Below are 17,426 nucleotides of genomic sequence, written 5' to 3' on the forward strand. Positions count from 1 at the left end.
AGGGAACTGATGATTTTGCCCGTGTTGTTCCATCTGCGATTGACTGGATTTTGGATGGCTACGGTGTCACCAGCTTGTAACGGTGGGTTGTGGGTATATTTATTGTATCTTTCTACTATTTTTGCATTGCGGTGGTGGAGCATTTCCTCGCGGTGTTGTGCCGCTGACACCCATTCAGGATGAGGCTTGTAGAGGATTGGCTGTGATGGGATGGAGTCACGTAGTCGACGGTGAAGTAATAATTGAGCTGGTGATAGGCCAATGCTTTGGATTGGGGTATTCCGATACTGCAAGATGGCTCAGGCAACACTGTCATTGTCCAAGGAGCCCTGGGGGCCTGTTTCCTTTCACAATCCTCTTTGCAGATTTTACTGCGAGCTCTGCCCTGCCATTGGATTGGGGATACGCAACAGAAGATAATCTGTGCCTAACACACCATGTTTTCAGAAATTCTTGAAACATGCTGGAAGTGAAAGGTGGGCCGCCATCGGTGCTGAGTTCTTCTGGGGCACCATATGTTTGGAATAGTTGTCGGCATATGGACATCAATTTGGTTGTAGTAGTGTGACCTGATTCTAGGCGGTATAAAATTAGCCAACCAGTTAGCCTATCTGCGCAGGCAAGGTATGTGTGATCTCCAATATAAAAAATATCCATGATGATTTGCTGGAATGGCCACTCTGGGGATCGTGTTAGAATGATAGGCTCCCTTAGTTGACTAGGTGCGATGGTTGAGCATACCATGCAATTCGCCCTAATACTGCGGATTGATGCATCCATCCCTGGCCAGTACACCGATTCGTTGGCACGTGTTTTCATGCCGACTACTCCTTGGTGTGCAGAAGGCAGGCAGTGTAGGACCTTTTTTCGTTGTGTTTTGGGGATGACGATTCTTCGATCCAACAATACTAGACCATTGTCAGTGCTAAGGCGGTGCCTCACCTCCCAATACTCACGGACTTCGGGCGCAGTGAGATTACGTGTTTTTGGGAAGCCTTGCTGTATTGTGTCTATTAATTTGTTATATTGTTGATCGCCACGACCTGCTGAACGAATTAGGTCTGGTGATATCATGGCTATATTACTGCTGTCTGCAAATGTTGCTATTAAGGCTGTTGACTCTGTTATGTTGCTTATGTTGTTTGACTCCAGTATATCCATTTGAGAAGGTTTTGTTGGAAATACATTGAGGAGGGCTTGCATCATCACCACTGGGTGGCGGGAGACTGCATCAGGGCCTCTGTGCCACTTCCCGGGGCAATGCTGTATGGTAAATATATATCTCAGGGTCTTTTCCTTTAGTCTAAAGAGCCGGGGGTTTTGGATCTTGCTCAGATCATGATCGCCTAATATCCCCTTCAGAGGTTCATGGTCTGTGACCACTATGATGTTTGGAGAACCCATGACGAACATACGGCATTTCTCCAATGCCCATGCTATTGCTGCTGCCTCACCCTCTATTGGCGCGTATATGCGTTCAGCATCCATGCAAAATTTGCTGCCGGCATATATCAGATGCCAACCTTCGGAACAGCAGATTGGGGCTTTTTCAATGGTACATTGGCAATGTTTTTGTAGGAGTAGGAAGCCCATTCCTTCTTTGCTCCAATCTGGAGCAAGGCAAGTTGCTCTGTCTTTGTCAAATGTTGCTACCCCTTCTGGACTAGGTGAATTATAACTCGCTTGGAATCTTTGAATGCGTCTTCAAGGTTTTGATTCCAAGCAAATTTGGAGTTTTGTTTGACGAGGTCCCGAAAAGGCACCATAACTGGACCCAGTGAATATGCCCAGGCTACTTGGTTGACAAACCCAAACCATGATCTGGCGTCAGTAATTGTCCTTGGGACTGGAAAATCCTGTATCGCTTGTATCATGGACTCAGAAGGGGTCACTCCTGAAGAAGTTATCTGGAGGCCTCCAAATTGTACGACATCCTGACAGAATTGGAATTTGTCGGTGTTGAGCACAATTCCATTCTAAGGAGCAGGAAATCGAAGGTATGATAAAAGGCTCCCTCAATGCTAGAGTCATATAGCAGGGTATCGTCTACTATCTTCACCTTGCGTGGGATATCTTTTATTATCTCATCGTATCTGCGAGTGTAAGCATCCCCAGATGCGACATATCCTTGAGGCATCCTAAGATACATGTATCTTCCCCACTCAGTTATGAAGGTGGTTAATGGTTGAGATTCTTTGTCTAAGAGAATCGAGTGGTATCCATCAACAGCATCTAGGACTGTTTTCTTTGTTCTAGGTGGCACTTGCAATGCCAACTGGAATGGTGACCCAGTATGGTGGGTTTCTCGCTTGCATTGAGAGTTAAGGTGTTGGTAATCTACTGTTATCCGTGGATTACCATTCTTTTTGGCAGTTATTACCATAGTACTGCACCAATCAGTAGGCATACCCACGGGTACTGGAGCTATGATACCTTTTTCTACATCCTTCCAAAGGGCTTGTCTTACTGGTTCCTTGAAGTGGAAGGGTACAGGAATTGGGTTATACCTGGCTTTAGGGATTGCTCCCTCTTTGAGGTGAATGTGGCCAGCTGGGCCGGACATGGCTGGAAATATCCCATCTTTGTTCAATGTCGTTTTGGCAAACTTTTCTAGGAGCCAGCTCTTAAGTTTGCCTATGTTATCTTCTGTTGCGGGAAAAGGGAGGTTTTTGGGGCGATTTGGCAATTGATCTACACACTTTTTAGACTCGGTGTCTACCTCTTCATGTTCGTCTGCTAAAGGGTTTGGAAAATGTTTGTGCAATATTCCCACATCGATGCAGGCTGCTCTGCTGAGATAAAGCCGTTGTATGCCCTTGCATATGTAGAGGGCTTGTTTAGTTGTTTTCCCTCTGACCACAAACTCAACTGGTAGCCAACCCTGACACATGCGTGTGAAACCTCCAACTGTTTGTATGATCTTTCTTGATTGGACAAGACTAATCTCTGTGAGGCCCATTTTGATTAAATGCTTTGGTCCCCCAAGACAAATGGCGGCACCACTGTCGGGAAAAACCTTTAGCGTTGTACTACGACTCCTAGGGATATTGACAGCTTGTCTGGGATCTGGTTTTGGTGAGAATGGGATTACTGATGCATTTATTTCAGTTAACAGATCACCTTCTGTAGTCATAATGGTGCCCCTCATTTGATCGAATGTGATATGGGCCATGAGTGTATTCATGGGAGCTTCTTGGTCTTCAAAACTTTTTATCACTGCCAGGCGATATTTCTTTGTCCGGCACACTGCTGAGAAATGGTTTAAGTTTCCCACAAGTGTTGCACATTTGATTCCATGCCGGACATGTTAAATGGCAGGCACTTGTCCTTGGAGTACCGTGTTGGTGACTACCACAACCTATGCAGGTTTGACGGGTTTCTTTATCAGCAATGTTATCGTTGTGAGTAGCAGTAGAGCTAGTGCAAATATTGCCTCTACTAGTCCGTACAGCACTGTTTTTTTTTTGCCTGCGATATATTGACATCCGGACTGTAGCTATGTCTGAGGTATCAGTCATTGCGGTTTGGTCCCATAGTGCAGACTCAAATGCCTCAGCATGACAAATATTTTGGTTGAGAGTTCTTAGCAACCCGGCTTTTGCCAGTAGATCGGTCTGAAGTGTATCATTCGATATCCCTTTGATAAATTGGTCCTTGATGTAAATGTCGGACAGGTCGTGATCGCAGTTGGGGCATGAGAAATTACAGTCTATGGCCGTGGACCTAAGACGAACAAGGTATTGTTGGATGGGTTCATCTTCATGCTGTGATATAGATGCAAATGTCATCCGATGGACCATGGGATTTGATTTTTGAGTTACCAATGCTTCTGTCATCTCTAGCAGCTTGTCTGGGTTGGTGGTGAAGAACTTAGGGTACGTATTTATGATTGCGTTTTGGACGGTTTTATCAGCGCAACTGTATAACTGGATATTGGCCTGAGAAGTTGGCATGTCCGTTGTTCTGGTGAATACTTCCCAATCAATCCGAAATTTTCTGAATTGTTGAGGGGTCATTTCGAGATGAAGTTGGGGAGGCCTGGCAGCTGGTGCCTTAGCATAGGTGGTCTGGGTAGCGGGCTCCTTGGCTTGTCGAAGGATAGACAGAGCTTCTCCCATTGTTGTGATTTCCAATTCTCTTAGCATGGCTCAATCTATTACTTGAAGGTTTTCTTTCCTCAGTTTTTCCTTCACAAAAGTTGCAGCGTAGCTCTTGGCGGAATCGGCAGCAATGCCTGCTTTGAGGAAATAGTCTTCTCAATCTTCTGTCTCGAATCCTGTTTGTAGCGCCATATTGGATTGTGTAGTGGACTTTCGGTCAGCATTCAAGTTGTGGATAATTTGGCAAAGACTAAAGTTACCTCTCATGAAAGAGGAGAACTATTTATGGCACAATGGGAGATTCCATTGTGCACACATGGATCAGTCTATTCTTTGGATTATGATTGGCTGAATCACCTGATTGGATATGCTTGTACATAAATACAAGCCCTCAGTTCAGCTCAATCTGGTGTCAGTCTTGTGCATAAGCTGGACCCTTGGTAAGTGTTGCTGCTATTATTATTATTATTATTGTTGTTGTGTGTTATTGACTACTACAGTTCTTTTGATTATTCTACACCTCCCTGTTGAAAAGTGCCCAGTTGAGGGTGAAGAAATTAATGTTTTTAGCAAATTTTTCAGTATTTGTCGTCTGAGGGTTGAGCTTAAAAAGGATACTGATCTTGTGAAAATCCGTTGCCTCTGTCGAAAGTTTTAGGTATGCATGCAAACATACATGCATACATTTATATATTGGTAGCTCAAATTTTCGACCCAAACCGATTAAGAAGTTTGCCCTATCTCTAAATACCCTTTATGTAAAATTTCAAATGTTTAGACCAGAAATTGCCTGAGTAATTTGGTAGAGACCACAGAGGTCAAATTTTTTAATTTGACCCCTATTATGACCCCTTAACATTTATTGTTTTAGGGTCAAATCAAGTTATTAAGTTAGAGCCATGTCCAAGGAACCTATATCTAAAATTTAAATTGTTTATACCCAAAATTGTTGGAGGAGTTTGGTAGAGTTCTCAAAGGTCAAATCGTTGAACTTTGACCCCTTAACAACCGAATTTCTGGCCGAATACGGATTACAAAGATTTTCCCAAATCTCAGTACCCTGAATATCAAATTTCGAGTCTGTAGACTGAAATTGGCAGAGTTATTGCATAGTGATAGACAGACACTTTCACTTTATATATATATATATATATATATATATATATATATATATATATATATATATATATATATATATATAAAGTTAAAGTGTCTATCACTATAGACGAATATTGACTGAAGAGAGCTTGATAAGGATACCTTAAAAGGGCCTTATTATCGGGCTTGAAACCGACGGTACCAATGATCTGTCCCAACTAACAACTTTCTGTACACAAAATATAAATACGCTCTTAATGTTTGGATTTTCCTTTTAATTGAGCACTCTGCTGGAATTCTTTTTCCAAAAAAAACTTATATATATATATATATATATATATATATATATATATATATATATATATATATATATATATATATATATATATATATATTTATATATCTTGTATATCGAGCAATTCTTATTTAGGTGGGATAATACTTATAGAATATTACTGCCAGTAATATCTTGTAAATCTTATAATCACAGGTTTCCATACCAGCTGATTGTTGGATAATTTTATTCTGAAGTATATAAATATATATATATACTAGCATTTCAGCCCGGCGTTGCCCCGGTATTTTGAGGTGTATGTTGAGCAAAAAAAAAAAAAAATCGGTGAATTTTTTAAACTTTGACCCATATTATGACCACTTAACGTCTATTGTTTTGGGCTCAAATCCAGTTATTAAGTTAGATCCATGTTCAAAGAACATATCACAAAGATTTTCCAAAATCTCAGTACCTTGTATATCAAATTTCGAGTCTGTGGACTGAAAATTGACAGTTATTGCGTAGGGAAATGTACACACAGACACGTTCACTTTTATATCTTGGCGAGGATATAAAAAAAACGAATTGCAGGATTAAGGCAGTCCAAAATAAGTTGCAAGCAGATTTTTGATATTTTAAGAAAAGAAAGTGAAAACATCTCTTTCTGTAGTGAAGCGAATTGGTCAAAGGTTCGAAGTCGAATGCTTGGTAAAAGGGAAATCTGGATCTAGTCGCCCTAGAGCATCCACTTTGAAGGATGACCACAGTCTTAAATTAACAAAAAAATGTTGAACGTAGCAAAGAATTAAAACCGGCTGGAAATTCTCTTTCTTGATATATCCCTGCACACACTGCTAAAGTCACAAAAAAATTTTTATCTGATAATTCAATTGATGTGATGTTTTGGTCAGGTCAAAGCCCTGATTTCAACCCAATCGATAATATTTGGTCCATAATATCTCATGCATTTGCCAGAAGAACTTTTGAGAACAATGATAAACTGTAGGAAGCTGTGCAAAGCGAATGGAATAGCATCTTCTCTTCACAGTGTTCCACTTTGGGTGAGGGCATGTCTAAAAAGATTGATTTTATGAAGAAATCAAAAGAGAATGCGATTCCATCCTAAGTATTTATTAAAGTAAATGTCTTGTTCTGTGTTATCAGTCTCCTTTAAGTTTCCTTGTTCAATTATTCTTTGTTCCATATATCTTTTAGTACAATAAAATGTATAACATTTTTTGGCCCATTTTTTTTCTCACGAGTGCGTGTGTGTATATATATATATATATATATATATATATATATATATATATATATATATATATATATATAGTCTTATTTGTAGTATTCCAAATTTTACTGATGCTATGTTAGTTTCGTATCTGTAATTTGCTTTGTTTATTTACAAAAATATCGGCTAACCTATTTGTGATTTAAGAAAAGTTTTTGTTTAAAACTTACTCAATAAGGAAAGAAAGTTTAACATTGCTTTATATTTAGTTCATTCTCATTCTTAAGTTAATTAAGGATCTCAATCTATTTTTATTTTCTTTTGTTCTTTCCTATTAAGATTAAGGATTATCGAATATTTTAGATATAGAAAGGGAGATAACTCTGTACATTCGAAATTTTAATGGTTTAGTTATAAGTTAGCAAAATCCTAATATGTATTCATAACAATGAAAGGGAAGTAACTCAAGCCGTTCGATGTGTCTAGGTTGGTAAATCCCTAATATGCATTTATGATTTATTTATTAATTAAACAAATCCAATTAAAACTAGGCTAACCTATTCCAAATATAAGTTTGTAATGCATATCATGACCATGATACTAATTTTATTACCAAAGATTTTAACCTACGTTTGCCATCCAACCATAATTTTCTTAGGTTATGAGTGGCTTTAATACAAAGTAACAATTCGGGAATTAAGTTCTTAAATACTTATCTAATAATAATACATATCCTATTAATAAGTATTCTAATAATAAATCTAATCTTTAGCTCCATGTACGTTTTACTCCAATGAAAGTGGGAGGTTATCTTGGTTTTTTGGATTTAATCGTTTAGAAGAGTATTAGTTAAAACGCTAGTGTTACATTGTTGCTCTATAATAAAGGGTTGAGTGTGTTTGTTGCGTCATCTCTAATAATGGATTAGAAGAGATGACGTGTTATATTATATTTTTATGTTGTATCATAAAGGGAATCGTGTGTGAGTGACATGTATTTTCAGGACCTACCTCTGCTTCTTCGATGTTGGATCATCTGGAAATTTCTCGTACTGGAGGGAGACTTGATAACTGTTTTTGGATGAAGATTCAATCACTCCAAGACAAGGAATTAGTTCTATAGTTTTTATTTCACTTTCTCCAGATGTCCTGCAGAAGGTGGAAGTGAAATCGGCCTGTGTGGATTCTTCTTCTATACACGTTAGCGTTCGTCCCCCCCCCCGTGAAGAGGAGGAGACAACGGGAAGCCATCCGTTTTCTTCTGAGTCCAAATCAAATCTCAACAATTCAGCTAACCTGATCACATGACTCACACACAATCAAATCAGCTGATCTTTTACTTCTGGCCAACGTGTCTACACTATAACTCATCTCTTCCCTTCTCTCTCTCTCTCTTTATCCATCTTCCTCTCTCTCTCTCTCTCTCTCTCTCTATTCCTTAACATTCCTTTCCCCCTTATTTATAAAAATGTATGACAAAGACATACATTTTTTTTTTACTACTCACTTTTTCTAAGGGAATCCTAAACTGACCCCACTGACAAAGGAACTGTCGTACCATTATTCACTAAATCATAGATAAAATTACATCTACAAATAATACCATGTGGCGCGAATTCTTGCGCCCTCGAAGGTCAACAACTCTCTGTGACCCCATGGCTTCCATCTCGCATCTTAGGATCATGTAGAGATCACTATATCTCTTATCAAAGCTCATGACTCATACGAGATAAAAGATTTTTCTTATAATATTACGAGAGCATTTTCCTATGTCTCCCGCCGAATTACGCATCCGGAGAAAAATCCCACAAAATAACGACACAAAAAAAATTCTACAACCATTTCGAAAATTAGAATAAATATCGACTGAATCTTTGACTCTTCCAAACTTAAGAACTAGTTGACCCCTTATTCAACCCAGTAGTGTATCTTTTTTCTCCTACACTGCTTAAATCTTATTTCTTTCTCCTTTTTTTTAACATCTTATCATTATTATTAATTAACAACATGTTCTTACTGATAAATTAATCATTATTTCAATAAATCCCACAAGGCAAAAATCCACTCCTCCTCCTTTTGCAAAAAAAAAAAATACATGTCCAAGAACAAGAAAAAAACCTGCACAATTCTGCTGTGAGAAAACATCAATCGCATGAAAATATAAATTTTAAAAAAATTCTTACAATCATTCACAAAGTCTCATCTCACCAATAAAAATTACAAATAACAAAAACATAGATTCGTGGAAACCCAAAATTGTCCACGTCAGCACATTTTGAGGTCAGTTTACATAACCTTTGACCACCTCACAGAATCTCAAAAATAAAAATAAAATTTTTTAAATCACAGTCGTTTACAAAAAATACATAGACATTTACAATTAAATACATAGTCGTTTCCAAAACAAAAAAACGACTCACTTAAAATTTTCAGGCAATCCTTCATAAAACAAAATTCAACACAAAATAACAATCGATGGTAACTAAATTTGTCCACGTCACCCAACACTTGGGGTTTTCTGAAAAAAAATTATAACCTTTTACTCATCCGAGTGATTTCTATTATGGCCTTTTCTGCCATTTTCTCTACTGCCACTTATGCCACGTCAGGGGAACTCCATTTGCTCCCTTATGTTGGACAGAAATATATTTCGCTTTGCTATATTGAAAAAAAAATTTTTTTTTCCTGGTCGGTAACCGCGACTGCCTTTCAAGGCATATAGCTCAGCGAAACATATCGGGATTCCATCCATGGATTTTTCCATGTTGATCCTATTCGAAATCACAGCCATCACCCTAAGACAACACTTGTGTTTTTTCTTTTTTTTTCTTAATCTAAAAAAAAAACATACATTTTAACATTTCATTAAACAGTTTGCATACAATAACATTTTTCCACACCAGAAAAAAAAATTCTCACGAAAAAAAAACCCGTACAAAAAAACAATTCCACATTAGCAGAAAGTACAAAAAAAAACAATTCCACATTAGCAGAAAGTATCCATTGTTTCTTAACAAACAAACAAAAAAATACACATTGTCTTTTCCTAAAAGTACGCAACGCTTTTACAATTTTGCAACAGTTAAAGTTCATAATTGTTTAACTTATAAATTCATAACAAATATTTGATTGACGTTTTTCTCTGGTAATCGTGACAGTCATCTCATTTCTTTTTCCCTTTTGTTTCACCTCTGTAACTAAAGTTTATGTGTTCTATTTCTTTTACACCAATTTGTTATCAGTCTGTCGATTGATATATCTGTTTTTTTTCTTGTTTTTTCTTGTATGATATAACTATACTTAATGTGTCTTTTTTTTTTCGGTTGCGTATATATATATGTATTTTTTCCCACTGTTCAATGAAAGGACCCTACGTTGTTGTTTTTCTTTCTTTAGTTTTCTTTATCTTTGTCTTTTTTATGTGTAGCTACAATATTTTTTTCTTTCTTTTTTTTTTGTTCGCATCTTTTAAAACTTTTTTTTTTTCGGTGGTAACCGAAGTTCTTTTTTTTTTCAAACCCACCCCTGCTGGGTGGTCTGGTCATTTACGGCACCAAATTGAGTGTGTTACGTTGTTGCTCTATAATAAAGAGTTGAGTGTGTTTGTTGCGTCATCTCTAATAATGGATTAGAAGAGATGACGTGTTATATTATATTTTTATGTTGTATCATAAAGGGAATCGTGTGTGAGTGACATGTATTTTCAGAACCTACCTCTGCTTCTTCGATGTTGGATCATCTGGAAATTTCTCGTACTGGAGGGAGACTTGATACCTGTTTTTGGATGAAGATTCAATCACTCCAAGACAAGGAATTAGTTCTATAGTTTTTATTTCACTTTCTCCAGATGTCCTGCAGAAGGTGGAAGTGAAATCGGCCTGTGTGGGTTCTTCTTCTACCCACGTAAGCGTTCGTCCCCCCCCCCCCCCGTGAAGAGGAGGAGAAAACGGGAAGCCATCCGTTTTCTTCTGAGTCCAAATCAAATCTCAACAATTCAGCTAATCTGATCACATGACTCACACGCAATCAAATCAGCTGATCTTTTACTTCTGGCCAACGTGTCTACTTTCCAAAATTTTACTTTAAAGATTCTTGTCGCCATCACACAGTGCAAGTGGGGTGGGAGATGGGCTGCCTTGAGCGACTGACTCGCTGGCTTTGTGAATCCCTTCCCTTTTTGCCCGGTACACGTATCTAGTAGTCGGCCTTTAACTGACCTGTGAGTGTGTGCGCTTCTCTCTCGCCCCATCTCCCTCTTTACCTCTCTCTCTCTTTCTCTATCTCTCTCCCAATTTGAAACGACCTGTCCGTTCTTCCTCCTTTTTGCCCTTGGCTATTGGCCAATCAGGATCCTTGTGGAACTTCTCGCAACGCCACAGTGCCCCGTTTTATGTGCCCTTTTAAAAAAAATCAGTTTGGAGGTTGGCCATCTTGAAAGAAGCATCCTTTAGACTCCGTTGCTGACCGTTTTTCGGCAACGTATTTTGTATATTTTTTTATCCTTTTCTGACAGTGGAGTGCCTTTTTTTAAGGAATGTATTGAAGTGTTTGTAGGCAGCTCCCTTTCAGAGAAGAACATTCGACGTGCCGTCGATAAATTTCATCTTATTTAAACGTTGGGTAGAGAGCCCAACTATAAGAACTGTATTGAAGTGTTTGTAGGAACCTCCCTTTCAAAGAAGAACATTCGACGTGCCGTCGATAAATTTCATTTTATTTAAACGTTGGGTAGAGAGCCCAACTATAAGAACAGTGTCGGAATTTTTGAGTAAACTGCTTACTCCGAAGAAAGGAGGAATAAGGAGAGAGAGAGAGAGAGAGAGAGAGAGAGAGAGAGACACTGACAACCCTTCATGATAAGGAGAGTGGACCATTTGTTTGGAACCCTATTTCGGGCGAGAGAGACATTTTAAAAAAAAACCTTTGAAGGTTCGTTTATTTGTGAAAAAACGCGTCTTAAAGGACTCCCTGTTTTGAAATGTTTATTCTCTTTTCATTCAGACTTCAAGTAAGCCTTTGATATTAAGAACATTTTATATATTTTGAAAAGTCTCCCTGTTGAGAGACCATTTTAATGTGAATTTTTGCCCAGTTGCCTTTTTTCCTTTTTATATTGAATGCCTTTTTGTTTTTGATTTTTTTCTCCCTTTTTTTTTCTCTCTATTTGTTACTTAGTAAATTTTATTTTACAAGCTTTTGGGAATTCAAAGCAACCAGCCACCTTTTTCTTTAAATAAACATTTATAATTCTAACAGTTTACAGGGTCTCAATTAATTACCTTTTATTTCTCTTTGTGTTGTTGCATGATATTATTTTCTCTTTTTTTTACCCCAATCGTTTCCCAAAAAGACGAGTTTTGGCGACACCCCCAGAAATTTTCGTCACTTTGCTTTGAATGTTCTCATGTCTTATTCGTTTACAAACGACATAAGACATTTTTCTTCAACGCACAACACCTTGTCTTCGTATTTCCATAGCTTATGCATTTACTAACTGTATAAGATATTTCTTTAAAATTCTAAGCATTTTTGCTAATTACTAAACCACGTGGTCGGGACGCTGAACACGTTGGTAAATTTATTCCATTAGTCCTCTTAACACATCCTATTTTTCTTTCTCTTCTCTATACTTAGAATTTCTTTATTAAAATTAAAATTTTGAACAGACCCTTTTGTTCCAAGGTGGCAGGTTGTTTTATTCCCAATAATTTTATGTTTTATTGAATGTTTTATTGGGCATTTTTGTAAGCTGACATCTCTCATTTCCAACTTGCACTGTGTGACGTTTCCCATGCCATAGTTTCCCGCCTCTTTTTGAAAATTTTGTCCGTTGGGACGCCATTTTGAAAATTCTTAGAACACAAATTCTAACCCTTTTTTTGCATTTTTTGGTAGAAGTTGCTACCCATATATTTAAAAAAAAAATAATTTTGTGATATTCGTCCATGTTAATTTTATATTTTAATATTAACAAGAGATTTATTTCTCATTAGTTAATTTAATGGTTCTTATTCATTTTGTATATCTAAATATTGTAATGCCTGCCACGTGGTACATTTTGGCACTCCCGTGCCTGGGGTGAATATTTAGATTAAAGTTTGAGTTTCTTCAGCTTTAGTTTGTCCTCAGTCTGAGAAAGACGAATTCCTTTGTAGTTTTGACATATATGTTCCCTCCTTCTCTAGAACTGAGCTTCCTTTGTTCCTAGAAGAAATTCTATAACAGATTATTGGAGTTTTAGGCTGTCTTATTAATTATATACAAAATGGATTCCCCCACTTTTGACTTACTAGTCAGAAGACGGGATTTATGTAAGGGCGATGTAGAGACAATAGTCGAATTCATTGAATCTTCCACTAATCTTACGAAAACAGGGTTTTCTTCACAACATGAAAAATTCTGGAAAAGTTAGAGTTAATAGACAGGCTAAATGAACAAATAGTAAATGGTTATATCGAGTCGGACATGAAAGATGTTGTTGATAGACACCATAAAACTGAGACCCTTTTTCAGGCAAAAATAACTGCCTTTTTAGGTAACACTGTTGAAAAATTTTTGGAGAACGCCCCTCCCTCAACCTCAGCTAAAACAAGCTTTCTTGAATCCCACTATAATGTAAGCCCCAAGCTGAAATGCCCGTTTTTTGACCCAGCAAGTTTGGATAACGACAAGCTGGCTTACCTAAATTTCTACCGGGAGTTTGAGAATTGTGTGCTGAGTGTGGGAAGCAAGTCGCTCATGTTGGTGATTTTAAAGAATCACCTCAAGGGTTACGCTCACCAAATAGTAAGCCACCTCTCTATTTCGGATGCTAATTTCGATACAGCTGTCGAAATTTTGGAACGGGAGTTACTAGATAAGAAGTATATAATAAATTATATTTTTAAGTCCCTTAGTGACTCTAAACCTCTTAAGGATTCCGGTGGTGACAGCGTCAAGATATTCTTGACCAGGATTAAGGCTCAGATATATGAGCTTAGAAATTCTTTTGAATTGGATTTCTTGGAGGAGGGTACTCCAGGTAATCAACTTTTGAGTTGTATTATCTTCGAAAAACTCCCTGCGTTGTTTAGACGGGAGATTATTCGTTTGGTGGGTGATAACTACCCCTCTCTGAGCGACATTCTGGACAACTATTTGGACGTGATTCGTACGTTGGAAATCACTAGAACTGGGCCGAGCTTTCCTGTAAGGCCGGTTGTCAAACAGAGACCCTTCAGTACTAAGTTTAAACCTAGTAGTATCAGCAAGAAGCCCGCCACGTTGGAGAATTTCTTTGTGAAGCCCGAGCCGGTGCAATATAAGTGCAATTTTTGCCGGTGCAACACTCATGCTGCTTATTATTGTACTAAGTATGCATTGCATAAAGACCATCTACAACATTGCAAGGCTGTTAAGTTGTGCGTCCGCTGCACTAGCCCTGCTCATACCTCCGAGAGTTATCCGGGTAATAAAGGTCGCCTCCGGCCATGCTGGAAGTGCCAGAGCTGTGAACATGCAGGTGCTTTGTGCCCTGACATGGGGAAGGCTCAGTTGACGGCTAATCCTTGCTTGCAGATGGGGGATGCAAATCTTCTTCTGCCTATAATAGAGATTAAGTTAGTTTGCGGTGATGTAGAAAAGACTTTTAATTGTTTAGTGGATTCAGGCAGCCAGCGCTCCTATTTATCTGATGGAGTATTGGATATTTTGAATTGTCGCTTGGTGACCATGAAGAGGAGGAATTTTACTATCAAAACCTTCCTTGGTTCTGCACAAAGGAGTTTGCATGAGCTTGATTTGTGCGTGAAGTTACCGAGCTCTGAATGTTCTGTCGCTTTCCTTGTGGATAAGGGATTGGATCTGCAGTTCCATATTAGCGGTCTTAATGCCGCGGTCGAAAATATGCGGGCCTGTGGCCTCAAGCTGGCTGCTGATCTGTCATGTGTTCGAGATGATAGCATTGCAGTGCATGGGTTGATAGGCGTAGACTTGTTAAAGTACATGGGACCTATGCAGCTGACTCCCTGTATGAATGGTTCCGCCTTCGAGTTTCCTCAAGGCCTAGTCCCCTTTGGTGATGTGGCAGATTTTATGACGTCTGTTGAGGAAGGTGCAACTGTTAGTGGCCTCAATTACAGCCAGGTTATCTCGGAATATGCCCAATGTCCTGTGACACACGTTTATTTCGTCCTTGATCCAAAGTCGAAGTATTTCGATCCCTTGGACAGCTTTTCTGAATCTTCTGTAGAAAGATCGATAGATAAACTATTTAGTTTAGAGACATTAGGTATTGTGGAGGATTCGGTTAGTGATTATGATCGAGATAAAATAGCATTGTTTCGCGATTCAATCTCATATCGTAACAATTGCTACTATGTTAATTTACCCTGGGATGAGGACAAATTACCTTTAGTTCCATCCAATCATCAGGTAGCGTTAAAGGTACTTGATCGGGTTGTCACCCGTTTGACCAAACAAGATTTGTATAAAGATTATTGTCAGGTTTTTTTTGGAGCAAGAAAAGGAGGATATAATCGAAAGAGTGCGGGTGGATCCGGAGGATTTCAGCCATTACACTTGGATCCCTCACCGACCTGTTGTGAAGGCAGATGGTCTCAGCACCACTAAGATCAGGCCTGTATTTAACTGTTCATTGCGAACGGGAGGACGGCCTTCTTTGAATGACTGTGTGTACCCAGGAATTAATCTTTTTACGGATATGTTGGATTTATTATTGAAATTCAGGATGGATCGATATGTCCTTTTGGCAGACGTACGTAAGGCCTTCCTGATGATTCGGTTGGAAACTGAGAGGGACAAGAATCGTTTTTGTTTTTTTGTGAGATTTAACGATGAACTTGTGTGTTATCGTTATAAGACTCTAATCTTCGGGTTTATAGCTAGCCCTTTTATTCTCAACTTTGTCATTAAGCATCATGTTGAGAAATATCCCCCCAGCTTGTGTAGGGAGATGCTGTTGAGCAATTTCTATGTGAACAACCTCGTAAAGACACATGCCTCTCCAAATGTTTTGCTAGACTTATACCAGGATGCAAGGAGAATTATGCAGGAGGGTAATTTTTCCCTGACGTCCTGTAACTCGAATAGTGAGGACTTGACAGCATGTATGAAAGCGGATGGCAGTTTTGTCTCGCATGGTTCACCTGTAGAAAAGGTGCTGGGATATTTATATGACCCAGGACAGGATGATTTGCGTGTTGCAATTAATTCCGACGAGCCAGCCGCTGATACAAAAAGGGGTATACTGTCTCAGAATTCTTCCATTTTTGACCCGTTGGGGCTTAACCATCAAGGGGAGAATACTTCTCAGTGAAATTTGGAGAACCCAATTAACTTGGGACCAAAAGGTCCCTTTAGATTTGCAGAATACCTGGAACCGATTGTATCGGGATCTAACACTTCTTCACAGTTTGAGGTTTGCAAGATGTGTTGTTGACTCCTCTGCACCTGCCTCGCTGTTGATATTTTGCGATGCATCACAACAGGCCTTTGGATTTGCAGCCTACGTTTTTCAGTATGGTTCAGCCAAACTAATATTTTCTAAGGCTAAAGTTGCCTGCTTAGTAAAGAGAACTTTGCCTTCTCTGGAATTGTTGTCGGTCTTTCTGGCAATGAAGTGCATTCCGAACATTTTGAAGGTCTTCTCACGAAAAGTGGTGAAGGAGATAGTCGTGGCTGTGGATGCTCAGGTGGTGTTGTCCTGGATTCTGTCAGAAAATGTTAAGATAAAATCCATATTCACTCGGAATCGTTTGAGGGATGTTCGAGAGGGGATAGGAAGGCTGACCGAGTAGGGATTCAGTCTGGTGTTCAAATATGTGAATACCCTCGATAATCCAGCTGATCTGATCACACGAGGAATCACGCTGGATAAGTTTAAGTCGCAGATGCGATTTTGGTTGACAGGGCCCAGCTGGTTGGCTGGTGAAAGCATTTCTTGGCCTGCAAATGCTTTGAACTGTCTGAGTTCTGATAATCAGATGATGGTACTGACCACCATCACCACTAACTCGCCAGTGATACAGGATGTTATCCCTGTAATGAATTTTGAGAAATTTTCATCCCTGGCTAGACTCTTGCGAGTTTTGTCTTATGTAGTTAGGTTTGTGCTAAAACTGCGCAAGTCCGTAGCTGAACCTGAGATAGAGGCCAGGATTTACTTGCTTAAGTTAATTCAGTCAGCATGTCTCTCTCAGGAGAAATCCTTTCTATTGAATCCTTCCAGCCATGGGATTCCTAATCTGGTTGCTAGGTTGGACCTGTACCTGGATGACAGAGGTTTGATCAGGTCTAGGGGAAGGGTCGGCAAGTCCAGTTACTACCCTCCAGAGATTTTACACCCTATTTTGTTACCGCCATATAGTCATGTCACTAATTTGATTATATTGGATTGCCACGTAAAGTGCAAACATTTAGGCATCGCAGCTACCCTCAGCAAGCTCCGCTTATCTGGCTTCTGGATACACCGGTCGAGGCAGGCAGTAAAGACTGTTATCTCTTCATGTACTCTGTGCAAGAAATACAATGCGATATCATTCAAATACCCCAAGGTTACGAATCTGCCTAAACATAAGGTTAATTTTGTGAGGCCTTTCCTCCACACGGGGATAGATTTCACTGGACATCTGTGGATCGGTGAAGGTAGGGAGGCAAAGAAAATGTATATATTGCTCTTTACATGTTTTAATGTAAGGGCTCTCCATTTGGAATTGGTTAATGAT

General features: G+C 38.9%; 1 protein-coding gene across 1 annotated transcript; it reads left to right on the forward strand.

The window, feature by feature from the left end:
- Nucleotides 1–13,167: 13,167 nt before the first annotated feature.
- On the forward strand, nt 13,168–15,312 carry LOC145249399 (uncharacterized). The gene has a single exon (XM_080110956.1). The coding sequence runs from the start codon at nt 13,168–13,170 to the stop codon at nt 15,310–15,312; it is 2,145 nt and encodes a 714-aa protein (XP_079967082.1).
- The last annotated feature ends 2,114 nt before the right edge of the window (nt 15,313–17,426 follow it).

Source organism: Euprymna scolopes, chromosome 28, assembly GCF_053919585.1.
Source record: "Euprymna scolopes isolate OS-2025 chromosome 28, ASM5391958v1, whole genome shotgun sequence".
NCBI lineage: Eukaryota > Metazoa > Mollusca > Cephalopoda > Sepiida > Sepiolidae > Euprymna > Euprymna scolopes.